This window comes from Onychostoma macrolepis, chromosome 02 (assembly GCF_012432095.1).
Source record: "Onychostoma macrolepis isolate SWU-2019 chromosome 02, ASM1243209v1, whole genome shotgun sequence".
Lineage (NCBI taxonomy): Eukaryota > Metazoa > Chordata > Actinopteri > Cypriniformes > Cyprinidae > Onychostoma > Onychostoma macrolepis.
In genome coordinates this window covers 25,007,119-25,024,116 of record NC_081156.1, presented here as the reverse complement: position 1 = coordinate 25,024,116, position 16,998 = coordinate 25,007,119, and the positions used below count along the sequence as shown (strand labels likewise).

Here is a 16,998-nt window from a genome sequence, read left to right as displayed (position 1 = left end):
GGATTTCTTTGCCCTTATAAATTCCTTGACTGAACTGGCAGGGTGTTTTGGGTCATTGTCCTGATGCAATATGAAGCACTTCCCAATGAATCTGGTGGCATTTTCTTGAATATTGGTAGGCAAGATGGTTTTGTACTCTTCCAAATTCATTCTGCTACTGTCATCATACATTAAGTCATCAGTAAAGTTGAGAGGGCCTGTTCCAGAGGCAGCCATGCATGCCCATGCCATGACACCACCTCCACCATGATTTACAGATGAGGCTGTATGCTTGGGATCATTTGCAGTTTCCTTTTTTCTCCACATTTTGCTTTCCCATCACTTAGATAAAGGTTCGTCTTTGTCTCATTGGTCCATAAACACAGTTCCAAAACTCTTCTGGCTCACCTTTGTGCTTTTTGCAAACTCTAATCTTGCCTTTCTATTTTTGGAGCTGATCAGAGGTTTGTATCTTGCTGTGTAGCATCTGTAATTCTATGTCAAAGTCTCCTGAGGACAGTAGATTGTCAGAGCATCACCCCAGCTTTCTGGAAGTTGTTGGTGATTTTACAGACACATCTTTTAGGGTTCATTTTCACAGCTTTTATGATTTGTCTGTCATCAACTACTGTTGTTTTCTCAGCCGATCAGGTAGTTGTTGGTTGCTGGTGGTTTCCTATTTTTAAAAAGAAATTAGTATTTTATTCAGCAAGGATGCATTAAATTGATCAAAAGTGACTGAAAATGTATAATATAAGATAAAATGCAAAGGTGGGGAAAAATAAACAGACTTAAGGGAAAAATAAATGATAAAACATCAGATATGACCCCTATGAAATAATGAACCCTGTTAACTCAAAAGAGGGGCTCTTATCTCAAATAAGATGCTTTCTTATGCTCTTCAATGCTGCATTTGATCATATCTCTTCCTTTGTTGTCAGAGCTGATTTTATATATATATATATATATATATATATATATATATATATATATATATATATATATATATATATATATATATATATATAATATGTGTGTGTGTGTATGTATGTATGTATGTATGTGTTACACACATACATATACATATATATATACATATATATATACACATTTACATATACATGTACATGTACATATGTACATATATGTGTGTGTGTATATATATATATATATATATATATATATATATATATATACACACACACATATATGTACATATGTACATGTACATGTATATGTAAATGTGTATATATATATATATATATATATATATATATATATATATATATATATATATATATATATGTATGTATGTGTGTATGCATGTATATACAAAAGTATTGGAACAGTGAAGACAAAATTGTTCTGTTGGCTGTGGAGTCAAGACATTTGCAAATATGATGAATATGAGACAAAACTACAGAATGTCACGTTTTATTATTAGCCGTTTCAACACATACATGTTTTACCAAATAAAAGAACAGCACTTTTAGAGTTCATCCCACTCATTGATGTGAGCATAAGTATTGGGACAGTTGAACATAAGGCAGATATAAAAGATTAAAAGCTATTATTTAGTTGCAGATCCCTTGTGCACAATCACAGCAGTGAGTCTGTGACCCATAGACATCACCAGACTCTTGGTCTCATCCTTTGAAATATTTTTCCCAGCCTTTAATGCAGCCAATTCCAATTTTTGCTTGTTTGGGGAGTTTCTGCCTTTACTCTCCTCTTCAGCTGGTGAAATTCATGTTCAATCGGATTTCTTTGCCCTTATAAATTCCTTGACTGAACTGGCAGGGTGTTTTGGGTCATTGTCCTGATGCAATATGAAGCACTTCCCAATGAATCTGGTGGCATTTTCTTGAATATTGGTAGGCAAGATGGTTTTGTACTCTTCCAAATTCATTCTGCTACTGTCATCATACATTAAGTCATCAGTAAAGTTGAGAGGGCCTGTTCCAGAGGCAGCCATGCATGCCCATGCCATGACACCACCTCCACCATGATTTACAGATGAGGCTGTATGCTTGGGATCATTTGCAGTTTCCTTTTTTTCTCCACATTTTTGCTTTCCCATCACTTAGATAAAGGTTCGTCTTTGTCTCATTGGTCCATAAACACAGTTCCAAAACTCTTCTGGCTCACCTTTGTGCTTTTTTGCAAACTCTAATCTTGCCTTTCTATTTTTGGAGCTGATCAGAGGTTTGTATCTTGCTGTGTAGCCTGTAATTCTATGTCAAAGTCTCCTGAGGACAGTAGATTGTCAGAGCATCACCCCAGCTTTCTGGAAGTTGTTGGTGATTTTACAGACACATCTTTTAGGGTTCATTTTCACAGCTTTTATGATTTGTCTGTCATCAACTACTGTTGTTTTCTCAGCCGATCAGGTAGTTGTTGGTTGCTGGTGGTTTCCAAACTCTTGATTTCTCCATGCCCTTTGTTTTTGCTATAGCTCTAATTGACTTCCTCTTTTCTTTTAGCATCCAAATTGCTTGCTTTTCTCTCAAAGTCAGCTCCCTCATCTTCATCCTGGTTTGTGTGCGTCACCGAATGCAAGATTCAGAATGCAGAAGTAATGGATATAACTGATACAACACATTCCCTGCTTTTAATATATGAAAAAATAATGCAACAGGACACAGCTGATCACATAGAAAGACCTGTGAGGCAACTGTTCCAATACTTATGCTCACATCAGATAAACTCTAAAAGTGCTGAACTTCTTAGCTGGTAAAACATCTATGTGTTGAATCACCCAATAATAAAATGTGACATTCTGTAGTTTTGTCTCATATTCATCTTTTAATCATATTTGTAAATGTCTTGAATATATATATATATATATATATATATATATATATATATATATATATATATATATATATATATATATATATATATATATATACACACACACACACACACACACAGTAGTGGTCAGAATTATTGGCACCCTTGGTAAATATGATCAAAGACAGCTGTGAAAATTAATCTGCATTGTTAACCCTTTTGATCTTTTATTTAAATAAATAAATAAATAAAAATAAATCACAAAAATCTAACTTTTCATTGAATGAATTTAAAATGGAAATATCATTATGAAATAAATGTTTTCTCTTATACACGTTGGACACAATTATTGGTACCCCTTGAAATTCTTATGAGTAAAATATCTCTGAAGTATATTCCCATTCATATTCTCAATTGTGAGCACTCCAGGGTGATTATGAACATGAAATTATCCAGCCATGGCTTCCTGTTTCACAGAAATATAAATAGGAGGGAAAACAAAGCCGAAATTCCCTTAATCATCCATCACAATGAGAAAAACCAAAGAATATATTTCTGATGTGCAGCAAAAGATAATTGAGCTTCACAAATTAGTGAAGTGGCTTTAAGAAAAGAGCTAGAGCAGTGAAAATTCCTATTTCCACCATCAGGGCAATACTTAAGAATTTCCAATCAACATAAAATGTTACGAAACTGCCTGGAAGAGGACGCGTGTCTGTATCATCCTAATGCACAGTGAGAAGGAGAGTTTGAGTGGCTAAAGACTCCAAGGACCACAGCTGGAGAAATGCAGGAAATAGTTGAGTCTCGGGGTCAGAAAACCTTAAAAAAAAAAAAAATTGTCAACAGCACCTACATCACCATATGTTGTTTGGGAGGGTTTCAAGAAAAAATTTCCTTGCTCATCCAAAAACAATCTCCAGCATATTCAGTTATACACGACTGGAACTTCAAATGGGACTGGCCAGATGAAACTAAAGAAATTAGATTTTTAGCAGCAAACACTCAAGATGGGTTTGGTGAACACAGGAATAAAAAGTACCCCATGTGTACAATGAAATATACTTCTGTATTTTTGATGTTGTGGACCTATATTTCTGCTGGATTCTTCGATAATTCTGCTTGTTTAGACACATGGCATCATGGATTCTATCAAATACCAACAGAAAAAATCAATAAGAGACTGACTCTGTTAGAAATCTTATAATGGGCCATGTTTGGATCTTCCAACCGTACAATAATCCAAACACAAACCTCAAAAGCAACACAAAAATGGGTCACTGAGCACAAAACCAAGCTTCTGCTATGGCCATTCCAGTCCTCTGACCTGAACCCTGTAGAAAATGAGTGAGGTGAACTGAAGAGAAGCAGCACCAACATGGAGCTGGGAATCTAAAGGGTCTGGAGTGATTCTGGATGAAGGAATGGTCTCTGATCTCTTGTCAGGTGTTCTCTAACCTCATCAGGCATTATAGGAGAAAATTTAGAGCTGTTAAACTGGCAAATGGAGGTTTCAAAAAGTATTGAATAAAAGGGTGCCGTTAATTGTGGCCAATGTGTATTCGAGAAAAAAACATTTATTTAAATGATATTTCCCCCCATTTTAAATTCTTATTATCCAATGAAAGGTTAGATTTTTGTGAATTCTTTTAAATAAAAAGATCAAAAGGATTAACAATGCAGATTAATTTTCACAGCCTTCTTTGATCATATTTACCAAGGGTGCCGATATTTTTGGCCATGACTGTATGTACAGTATGTATAGTATGTATGTGTGTGTGTGTGTGTGTGTACAGAGAGAGAGAGGGGGGAAGGGGAGAGGGGAGGAGAGAGAAGAGCATATATGTATATATGCCAAAGTTGCTTAGGATAAAATGGGGGGGGGGGATGATAAGGGACAGAGGTTAAATTGAATGTTCTTGAGAGGGTTGAGGTGGGGAAAATAAATAGACTTAAGGGAAAAAAATAAATGATAAAACATATCAGATTGACCCCTATAAAATGATTGACCCTGTTATCTTAACAAAAATGAAGGGGCACCCATTCGTTCTGGCACAGCAGACAGGAGATTTATCACGTGTGTAGCATTACGGTCCTTCAGAGTTGTAAATTCTGTTTATTGCTATAGACTCATCTTCTCCAGCATAAGGTTGGGCGTCTCTGTTTCAGTAATTTAGTCTGTACGACCTTACAGCATGTATGCATCCAGTGTCTGTGTACCTGTTTAAATAAGGCATGAATGGCAGCATCAAATAGCTGACTCGCAAATACACGATGTAAATTAAACCCATTTACATGAAGCTGAGTACACATTGAGTGTGTGCTCATGTGTTTGTATCGGAGACAGGAAGATAGATACAGACAGAAAAAGATTCAGAACATTTCCGTATCGATAACCACACGGGCTGCAGCACCCGCGGGAATAAATATGCTGAGCACAGATGTGTCCACATAACTGTCCTCTGCACTTCCTACAAGGTCCTTTTCTCCCTGCCACACCCATCTAATGTGCTCGCTAGTGGTGCATCCTACCGTTCATACTTAGGGTTCAAAGACTTTTACAAACCCCTAAGCCTAAAAGTATTAAACTGCATAACTCGTCCCACGTTTGTGCTCCTGACATGCATGATTCATTCAAATTCTGCAGCTATGTCTCAAAGTCTCTTTAAAGGCACTCTGTAGCCATCTCAGTAACATTCTCAGGCAGTCATTTCCTATATTTTGCATGAATAGCAATAGACCATCATTTCTGAAATCTGAACACAACAGTATCTTAAACATTATTAAATATTTTTTCTTCTTTCAGGCCAATACTAAAAGTGAATGTAGTAAAATCTTGGAGTCTGTAGATTTTTTTTTGTATGTAGAGTTATAAAGTATCTTATGCTCACCAAGGCTACATTTATTTGAGCAAATATACAGTAAAGAAAAATATAATGAAACATTATTCCATGTGAAGCAAAATTGAATTTTCAGCAGCCATTACTGTGGTCTTCAGAATCACACGATCTTTCAGAAATCATTCTATGCTAAAATAATTCTATTCTAATCAATATGCTGATTTGTCGCTTAAGAGTTCTTATTATTATCACTTTATCCATACGTATATGGATTACATAAATATATATAAATATATACAGTGATGACCACAATTATCAGAAGACTAGTATTTTCACCAGTTAAAAAATGGTTTTAAGTCAGTTATTTCTATCTTTTGCTGTAGTGTGTCACTAGGAAATATCAGTTTATATTTCCAAACATTCATTTTGCCATTAATTGTAATAATCCAGTGAGATTTTTGTTTGCACAAGGAGTCTGATAACAGCCAGCGCTCCACACAGAGATCTGATCTGATCATCATCCAGTCTGTCTGGAATGACATGAAGAAACACAACAAACTGAGACAGACTAAATCCAGAAGAACTGTGGCAATGTCTCCAAGATGCTTCAAGAGACCTACCATTATTACAATTAATGGCAAAATGAACGTTTGGAAATGTAAAATGATATATTCCTACTGACACACTACAGCAAAATATAGAAATAACTGACTTAAAACTATTTTTAGCTGATGAAAATATTAGTGTTCTAATAATTTTGGCCACCACTGTATGTTAGATTTGCCATTACATTGCCCTGTTGTTATTCATAATTATGGTAGATGAGCAGAAAAGTGAAATAAACAGAAGAATGCAGCTTATACTGGATGTAATTTTCCAAAAGAACAGAGCACCTCTGTCATCCTTCCTGTGGAACCGTCCTGTTATCAGCTCTAATACATGAAAGTGCCTGCACACCATTTTCTTAATGATTACAACACACTAAGCTACCTTATCCTCCTTATCACAGTCCTGCAAACACATTGCACAGGGGGTTCACTTCACCACGCAGGAGAAGGAGAGAATTAGAGAAAGAAAGGTGTGAGAGAGAGAATATGAGTGCATGTACCAACATTGGCATACGTATACACACACACACACACACACACACACACACACACACATAAAGATAGTAACACCAGCACATTGTGGGTGAGAGATAATACAGAGCAAACATAAAAAAAATGTCCCAAACATGCCAAGCATGACAAACAGATGAGAAGAAAAGAGGAGAGAGAGATGCAAGCACAACTATGGAAGCAACCAGACGCATTAAGCCAATTTACACCGAGGGCACACGTGCCCCTTCAGAGTTTTAGAGCCATGTAAATTTTAAATAAAATTTACATAAAAATTGTCAATACTGAATATTTAACTGAACTGAATTTAACTGAAATTCTGCAAACAATCATAGTACTGTGAAAAGGTTTTTGCCCCCTTCCTGTTTTTTTTTTTTTATTTTGCATATGTCACATTTAAAAGATTCAGATCATCAAATTAATATTACACAAAGATAATGCAAGTAAATACAAAATGCAGTTTTTCAATGATGATTTCATTTATTAAGTGTCAAGCGGAGTTAAATTTCACTAGCCAAACCCAAGCCTGATTACTGCCTGGCTTCTTGAATCAAGAAATCACTTAAATAAAACCTGTCTGACAAAGTAAAGTATGCTTAAAGAGCAATACATCATGCCGCGTCCTAAAAAAAAATCAAGAACAGACGAGAAACAAAATAGTTGACATGTATCAGTCTAGAAAGGGTTATAAAGCCATTTCTAAGGCTTTGGGACTCCAGCGAACCACGGTCAGAGCCATTATCCACAAATGGAGAAAACTTGGAACAGTGGTGAACCTTCCCAGGAGTGGAGGGGATAAGAATAAGTTACCAATAAAATTAAATCAGTATTTAAGAAATAAATTTGTACTACAGAGGTGGCACAGAAGAACACAAAAGTGGCTTGTAGGTGTATTTTCAGACATTTAATGAGGCTCAGAGGTTGCATGAGTGCAATTCATAAATTCATGTTGAGGTTAATGTTTTAAATATACAATTTTGAATACAGAAATATTAAATTATTTAAATAACTGAAAAGATACTTTAAAAATTAAATTAAAACTGCCAGCAGGTGGCGGCAAGTCACTGATTTTATCACTGAATCATTCATTTAACTTATTCGTTCGAACGGCCAATTCATTCAGGAATAGGTAAATAAATCATTGACTCACTAGATTCATTTAAAAACGCAGTTCATTCATAAACAAAACACAGCTGTGTTTGAATGGAGATGCGCAGCATCTCAGATGTGACTTTGTCTGAAACTATTTTCATTGACGAAATAGAGCAAAATAAGGTAATAGTGTTGTAGTCAGACAATATAAGTCACTTAATATTAACTTCTTGTTTAATGAACTGTTGTATTAAATCAATATCACATTTGCAAGCTGTCACTCTCCTTAGTTCATCGCGATCTCACAAAATCAATGCAGCTCTCTACACTGCACAGTGCATCTCTTATTTACACTCTGTCTACACTTTGTTTGTTATAATGAGAGGATACGTATGTGATACATTACTCAACGCTGCAAAACACGCAAGTAAGTTAGAAACCTTTGAAGCTCCCTCAGTGCTCCTAAATATTTTTTCATAGTCCCACACAGTAGTTTTCAGTCACAAATGGTCGCACTGTAGAGCCCTGGGTCAGTGTTCATGATTCAACAATAAGAAAGAGACTAGGCAAAAACGGCATCCATGGGAGTGTTCCAAGGCAAAAGCCACTGCTGACCAAAAAGAACACAAAGGCTCATCTTACATTTGCCAAAAAATATCTTGATTATTCCTAAGACTTTTGGGCACATATTCTGTGGACTGATGAGACAAAAGTTGAACTTTTTGGAAAGTGCATGTCCCGTTACATCTGGCCTAAAACCAATACAGCATTCATAAAAAGAACATCATACCAACAGTCAAACATGGTGGTGGTAGTGTGATGGTCTGGGGCTGCTTTGCAGCTTCAGGACCTGGATGACTTGCCATAATTGATGGAATCATGAATTCTGCACTCTATCAGAAAATCCTGAAGGAGAATGTCCGGCCATCAGTTTGTGACCTCAAGCTCAAACACACTTGAGTTATGCAGCAGGACAATGATCCCAAACACGCCACCTCTGAATGGCTCAAGAAAAACAAAATTAAGGTTTTGGAGTAGCCAAGTCAAAGTCCGGACTTAAATCCGATTGAGATGCTGTGGCATGACCTTAAACAGTCCATTCATGCTCAAAACCCTCTAGTGTGGCTGAATTAAGACAATTCTGCAAAGAAGTGTGGGCCAAAATTCCTCCACAGCGATGTGAAAGACCCATTGTGGCACAACCAGTTATTAGATTTAGGGGGCAATTACTTTTTCCATGTAGGGCCAAGCAGGTTTGGACAGCTTTTTTTCCCTTAATAAATGAAATCGTTATTTGAAAACTGCATTTTGTATTTACTTGGGTTATCCCTTCCCTGAAAGGCCGTGACATCGAGATTGACCAGGCCCATCGCGTGTATGAAGGAAGGAAAAACTCCGATCGTCCGTTTCCTTTCATATTCCATGTTCTAAGGTGGCATGACAGATCGGCGATCCTGAAGGGTGCTCAGCAGGCATATCCGGTGAAATATATGCAGGACAATGTCACGCTGCTATTTTTTCCCGACTTTAGTCTAGCCACAACTATCAAGAGAAAGAGCTTTAATCCAGTCTTGAAGAAGATGACAGCACTTGGTCTCCAGCCCTTCCTCACCGATCCGGCGATAATTAAACTACAACACAATGGTGAGTAGATGATGTTCAACTCTCCTCAAAAGGCAGAGAATTTTATTACTTCACTGTAACTGAAGACGTATTCTGCAGCGCTACAAAGCAACGGGAATGCGTCGGCTACCGTCTCCATCCTCTCAGCTCAATGAGGGAAAATTAACGATGAGGTCTGTGGTGATCCTAACTGCCCTGAAGAGGACAATAACAAGGTGGCCATGGACACTTGTTAATTTCTTTTTGGGATCTTGCCCCTGCCCTGTACATTTGTCCGCTGATTGGTAAATAATAATGATTTATTTTCTTTATTTTTATTTATTATTATTATTATTCTTCTTCAGGCAGGTTCAATCACTTTGCTTTTGGCTCAGTGGGCCTTTTGGGGACATGTCTTGCATTGAAGTGGACTGGCCACGCATCAACATGTGTTTCTGTTGTTTATGCAGTCCTACACTCTCGGTAATGTGCGGTCTGCTTTGGTTTTTATATACAGTTGTTTGTCATTCCTTGTTCTTGTTTTTTGTTTTTTTTCTATGCCCTTCAACAGACATCAATTCATTTATTTATTCTGCTTTTCTTTTAAAAGGACTATGCATTTAAAACAATGTGATGTGGGACGTTTTCAAAACAAGTATTACAAACTGCAGTCTTCTCTTGTGCTCATAATAAAACTAAGGGGGTGCTTATCTTAGTCGATAGGAAGTTACATTTAACTATTGAACATACCGGGAATGATGATGAAGGTAGACTTGTTTTTACACGCTGTGAAATACATTATGACAGGTTAGCATTGGTCTCCATTTACTGCACGAATGAGGCAGACAGTGCATTTTTCACAAATATTTCCAATATATTACTTGAGCAGATTGATTGTCCTTTAGTGATGGGTGGTGATTTTAATGCTGTTTTAAATCCTGCACTGGATAAGTCTCACCCTGATACTACAGATAACCCATCCTCTAAGTTATTGAAAAAAATGTATCACTGAACTTAATGTAATCGATCTTTGGAGAATCCAGAATACTACATCTAAGGACTTCACTTTTTTTTCTAAAAAGGGTGGAACGTCTGATGGGAGGACCTTTCAAATTTTGTAACAACACACCCTTATGGCACAACTTTAATTTTTTATGTTGAAATCGGAAATTTGTCCAGCCCTCTTGGTCTACATTGGGCAGAAACACATGCAGTGACTTATATGATAAGCAGGGACTCTGCTCACTTCAAGAACTAAGAACTAAGTTTTGTTTACCAGCATCATCATATTTTGTCTTTTTCCAGTTACGTTCTGCTCTCAAGGCCTATGGATCCCCTATTCCTTATCCCCTATTTACTCTCATCCTATATGGGATTGATCACACCACCCTCTGGTTGGCCATCTGTTTCTTTAATATATAGTAAACTTAATGATCACACTGCAAAGTCTTTCTATTAAATCTATCTGGAATCGTGAATTAACAGATTTTGATTTATAGGTCGACTGGGAGAGGGTGTGGTCTAATCTAATCTTAACTTCTAAAAACTTGGCTCATCGTCTTATCCATTTCAAAGTCATCTATTGAGCATACATAACTCCTTACAAGAGGTTTAAAATTAAACTGCAATCGACCTATAACTGTCATATCTGTAACACTGTATCAGCAGGTACTTTTCTCCACATGTTTTGGGAATGTCCTATTGTTGTCAATCTATGGACTCATGTGGATTCTGTTTTGTCCTTTTTACTACAAATTGAAATTGAAATTGTTGATGGTTGCTCCCCCCTCCCTGTTGTTTGTTTGAGTGGATAATGTTTTGTTGATTTGGAGAAAATAAAAAGTTAAATCACACAAAAAAAATAAAATAAATAAAAATAGTTTGATGATCTGAATCATTCAAGTGTGACAAATATGCAAAAAAAATTAAATAAATATACACAATACACACACACATATATTATGTAAAGAAAAAAACTTTTATTTTGGATGCGATTAATCACATATAGATCTCGTTTTAATTATAAGCAACCACCCTCCTATGTGTAGGCTATCACACACACTATTTTCAAATAGCCAGAACATTTTCAACTACACTTTAGGTAAAGAGGTAAGGAAATCCATTTGATTAAAATGCAGTGGCAGAAACTAAACTGAGTTGAACTACATTCTGCCCTGCTGAGAAAACACCAGCAAAGCTAGTCTATATTCCATATCAGCCCTATATGGACAATGTGCCCACTTTACAAATGCACATCTCCTAGCAGCACCTGTTCATGCCGATAAGCGGAGTGATTTTTCTTGCCAGGAATCCATGAAGCCCCTTATATAAATACAGCCAGATGGAGATAGAAGCATTTAGACAAAAGCTGAGTCATAGCAGCAAGGTTAATATAGATGACTCACAAGTGTGAGAGACAGAGGTGGACCACCGGGAGCCTTGTGTGGACAAAATACCTGTTGAATTATACACGATCTGTACTCTAAATTACTGTATTGAAATTGCTCATACGTTTTATTCTTATTTTCCCACACTTTTCAGCTTATTTCCAAAGCACTTAAAGTCACCATAAAATGAGAATTCCTCTGTTTTCTAAAATGCATGTTCTTTTTGTGAACGATTCATTCATGCATGTTTTATTATTACACTCTCAGAAATAAAGGTACAAAAGCTGTCACTGGGGCGGTACCTTTTCAAAAGTTACACTTTTGTACCTATTAGGTTCAAATATGTACACTTTAAGTACTAATATGTACCTTTAAGGTACCAAAATGGACCCTTTAGGTACAAACATGTACCTTTTGAAAAGGTACCGCCCCAGTGACAGTGTTTGTACCTTTATTTCTGAGAGTGTATGGTCACACTTTATATTAAGGTCCAATTATCGCTATTAACAAACCATTAACTACGACTTTTGCCTCAAACACCCAATTTGCTGCTTATTAGTAGTTAGTAAGGTAGTTGTTAAATTTAGGTATTGGGTACGATTAGGCATGTAGAATATGGCCATGTAGAATATGTACTTTTTAAGTACTAATAAACAGCCAATGTGTTAATAATAGGCATGCTAATAAGCAGCTAGTTAAAAGTGAGAATTGGTCCCTATTCTAAAGTGTTACCATTAACATTTTTTATCAAAATGTCTCAAGACGATCCTCCGGTAAATCTTTCTGGTGACGTATGCCAGACTTTTCCAATCGTTTAGTCTGCTTAAACCCAGCCTCTTTCCTTCAATTGACTCCAAGCCCAACTCAGACATACATCATCGCAACGGAAAGAAAGAAAGATTAATAAACTCCATTTATACCTTGTTTTATTGATAATTTCAGCCTTTGCACTCTTTCTAGTTAATCCATTTTTATACTTTTTAGGAAATTTAAAATTGAAGTTTAAAAATCTCCCATTGATTTGTGTTTGACATTCAAAATCTCAAAGACTACACTTGACACATTCAGCAGCACGGCGCAAAAAAAAAAAATAAAAAAAAAAAAATGGTTTGCTCTTTACTGTCACTTTTGATCAATTTACTGTGTCCTTGCTGAATAGAAGCCTAATTTCTTTAACAAAAAAAAATCTTTTAAAATTATTTATTTAATTAACAAAACCTCCGCACACCTGACGGCAATAAATAGGTGCGTAGGAAACAAAGACCAGCCAGGTCAAAAACTAAAAAATAAAGAAACAAATCCCACACACTATTTATGCAAAAAATATCTATATCAAAATATTTATTAACAACGTTTCGGGCGCATGACCTTCATCAGGAATTTTTCAAACAATCACAAAGTGAACCACATTTAAAAACAAAATCATGACCAATCTCTGTTGAGATCCATTAATTAGTAACAACCCACCATGGGTACATCATTAACAACATTAACCCATATATATATGCACATAAACACATCCTGTACATACATACTAACACACATATCAGGAACAAATTACATTATAACATCACATTGAATAGAGCTTCATCGTTCATGCCATTAGGTGATAATGTCTGAAGAGTAAAAATCCAAAACAGCTCACGTTGCTGTAAAAACAATTCAATATCGCCACCTCTAGGTGGCACATTAACCCTTTCAATACCACAAAAACGTAACGTAGAAACATTGTGATTCAAGGCATGAAAATGAGCTGCAACTGGATAATTCAAATCTTTTCTCCTAATAGAACTCGTGTTCACTAATTCTTTGTTTAAGTTGACGTGATGTTTTTCCAACATAAGCTAAACCACAAGGACAACGAATCTCAACAGAGATTGGTCATGATTTTGTTTTTAAATGTGGTTCACTTTGTGATTGTTTGAAAAATTCCTGATGAAGGTCATGCGACCGAAACGTTGTTAATAAATATTTTGATATAGATATTTTTTGCATAAATAGTGTGCGATTTGTTTCTTTATTTTAAAATTATTTATTTAAAAGTATTTGGACTATTCTTACCGTTAAACCAATGGCAATAATGTTCCCAGTATATAATTGACAGTGATGTAATTCTAATATCTCTATCTCCAATTCAAATTGGTCCTTTTACTTATATCTAGTGGTATAAATAATTATAATTGGTCTTTGTGTTCTATTTATATTGCATATTACTATTACTATCTCTCTCCTTTCTCTGTCTTTCTGTATTTGTGTTCATAGGGTTTAATTTACTATAAAACATTATTCTTCCATTTGACCCTGTTCTTTTAATTCCCAGTAATCTCCACCAGCTATGCAGCAAATCGAGTTGAATTATGGGATCTGTAGCTCAAGGACGTAGATTAAAAAGAGGCCTACCCTCTGTGCTGATCTCACGGGAGCGCACAAGGTCACTCTTGTTGCCCACTAGGATGATGGGGGTGTGTGGCAGCGTCTCCCTCAACAGTAGGCGGAGCTGAGCGATCCGGTGGAAGCTACGTCTGTCTGTCAACGAGAACACCAGGATGCACACCTCACACTGCAGAGTGGACAGCTCCTGTTGATCAAATCCAAACATAGACCAATTACAGCATAACTCAACCATGAAGATTCAGTGCTCCATATACATGTTATTTATAAAGCATTAGACCTACACAATGTCATTGTAGGTCAGTAAAGGCCTGTTCGCACCAAGAATAAACTATAATGATAATGATAAAGTTTCTATGAGAATAGGAAAGTCCACACCACAACCACAGAGGAACGATATCACTGGAAACTCGAGTTTAAGAAGCTCAAGCATTTAAAGCGGCAGACGACATTAGTGCAGCTCGCATAAACAGAACAGAATATTATCGTCATTGGTGTGGACGCTAATATTTTTAAAGGGATAGTTAACCCTCATTACTCATGTCGTTCCAAACCCGTAAGACCTTCGTTCATCTTCAGAACATAAATTAAGATATTTTTGATGAAATCCGAGAGCTTTCTGACCCTCCACAGACAACAATCAAGGACCAGAAAGGTACCAAGAACATTGATTAAAATAGTCCATCAGTCGTAATTTTATGAAGCTACTAAAAAACAAAAAGAAAACAACTCAACACTTCTCCTCCTCCGACGAGTCACCCTAAAGCGCCATTTTGGAGAGTATAATGACGCATACGCACTCTTTCCTCTAAATATAAACAAGGCGCAGCACATGCATGTTCTACGTTAACAGTGTCACACGCATACGTTGTTTACATGCAAGAAAAGCGTGATACTCTCCAAAATGTTGCTACAGTATAGGGTGATGCTAAGGAGAAGTATTGTTGAACAAAGTCATTCTTTTTGTTTTATGTGTCCAAAGATGAACGAAGGTCTTACGGGTTTGGAACGACAGAATTTTTTTTATTTTGGGGTGAACTATCCCGTTAATCGTTTTTATTCTTGGTGTGAACGGCCTTAAGAGGAGGACAGTTTTCGCCTGAGTGCAGCTCAGGAGTGTTTGTGTCCATGAAAAAGAGGATTTCTGAGATTTAAGGAGGATAACCTAAAATCTACGACGGCTTTGTTGTTGTTCCAGCTCACAGTTTTGCCACTGCAGAACTCAGGTGTGTTCAAAACGGCAGCAGATGCCTCAGTCAAGCGCCTACCCCCCGAGAACGTCATGGCACATCTCCACAAACACTTTACAGCGGTAAAGTACAGCCACACCGGGGTCTGCTTTTCTCTTGGTGACAGCTATGACAGGGCGGCTGTCGCTCCATCTTTAATGAATTGAGAGAAGAAAGAAAATGCTTCTGTCCCCCATGGACCACTTCCTATTTCATCTACTAAATGGAAAGAGGAACAGATAAATAGATGGAAAGCCTGTGTCCTATATCTCTGACTCCCCAAAGGCGAATTCCAGCCCTCTGGAGAGCTGCCTAAAAAATTCACATTGCAGCCGAGCCAATCGCACTTGGCCCCGGAGCGTGAGATTCACACAGCCACAGAAACACAGAGTTTCTCTGGAAGGGAAGAGTCTAGTGGGGCGGAAGCAGGATGGGAAAGGGGGGCTCGGCCACCTGCCACAACCCCACACAGGAAGGGCATGGGGAGGAGGTCGTCTCCTTCGAGGAGCGGACACGTATCTTGATGAGCAGTGAAGACAGCACGACACGGTCGATAGTGCTCCTTGTGATGGAAGGGCTCTCTGGGGCCGGACAGGCAAAGTAAAAGGTCTTTCCATCAGAGAAACAAGTCGAAAGCGTACAGCGGTATCTAAATAACAACATCGAGCTCTTCCGCTGCAGTACAGGCCCATCTGTCACTGTCTGCCCTTTCGTGGCCAGATATACACACAAAATCATAGCTTTTAATGGCTCTGAGTATACACATGCAGGTATGCATGTGATTATAGTCATGAAACACACACACATACACACAAATCCCTGCCATGCTGTCAGTAAATATGCCTGCCAGCTTTTTTGTCCTCTTGTGCAGATTTAGATTATTAAATCCAGCACTCTTAATAAATGCTGAAATGGTCTATATGTCATTATATATTTACCCTATAACAGCAGGCTAATGAAATTATGCTCACTAATCCAGCTAAATGTTCATCTACATAGCATGGTGCTTTTTGTTTAAACACATTTACTGTTATGAACTCCTTGTATGTGTCAGGAAGATTCATTTTGTGTTTATTATGTTGCAAAACGACTTAATTAAAAGGAACAAAATATGTCACATTGAGCTGATTGTTTAAACTGATCTTGCTTAAAGCTGTAGTATGTAACTTACAGGCAAAGTTGCATTTTAATGTGCAGAGACCATAATAAGTAAACAATTTGTAGATTGAATTTTCATTAGAGTGCAAATACTGTGGTGTTTTCAGTATTTCTCTGTTAGTGGTAATGGCAACATTAAGTGCCTATAAGTGATTTTGGTCAGAGTAAAATGGACTCTCAAAACAACATATTTCATATATCTTTCTCTTCTTTTCAGTGTTAATTCAACATAATGAATAGCAAAACAAGTACGTTAGGTGTGTCACTGATGCTTTATTTGTATATTTTATCATTATAGATATAATGATATCGACGTCACAATTACGTCACAGTGCTAGCTGGAGGCGAAAAAAAGGGAAAACTGGAGGCGGCCAAATCAAACCACCAACGCAGATTCGGCTACATAAGG

The 16,998-nt window shown here is 37.0% G+C and overlaps 1 protein-coding gene across 1 annotated transcript in view; it reads right to left on the bottom strand.

The window, feature by feature from the left end:
* rem2 (RAS (RAD and GEM)-like GTP binding 2) overlaps window positions 1-16,998 on the bottom strand; it is a 41,291-nt gene that overhangs the window by 8,356 nt on the left and 15,937 nt on the right. Inside the window, exon 4 of the mRNA XM_058763039.1 lies at window positions 14,212-14,389. Within this exon, the coding sequence (XP_058619022.1) occupies window positions 14,212-14,389 (178 nt within the window). The remainder of the gene's footprint in view (window positions 1-14,211; window positions 14,390-16,998) is intronic.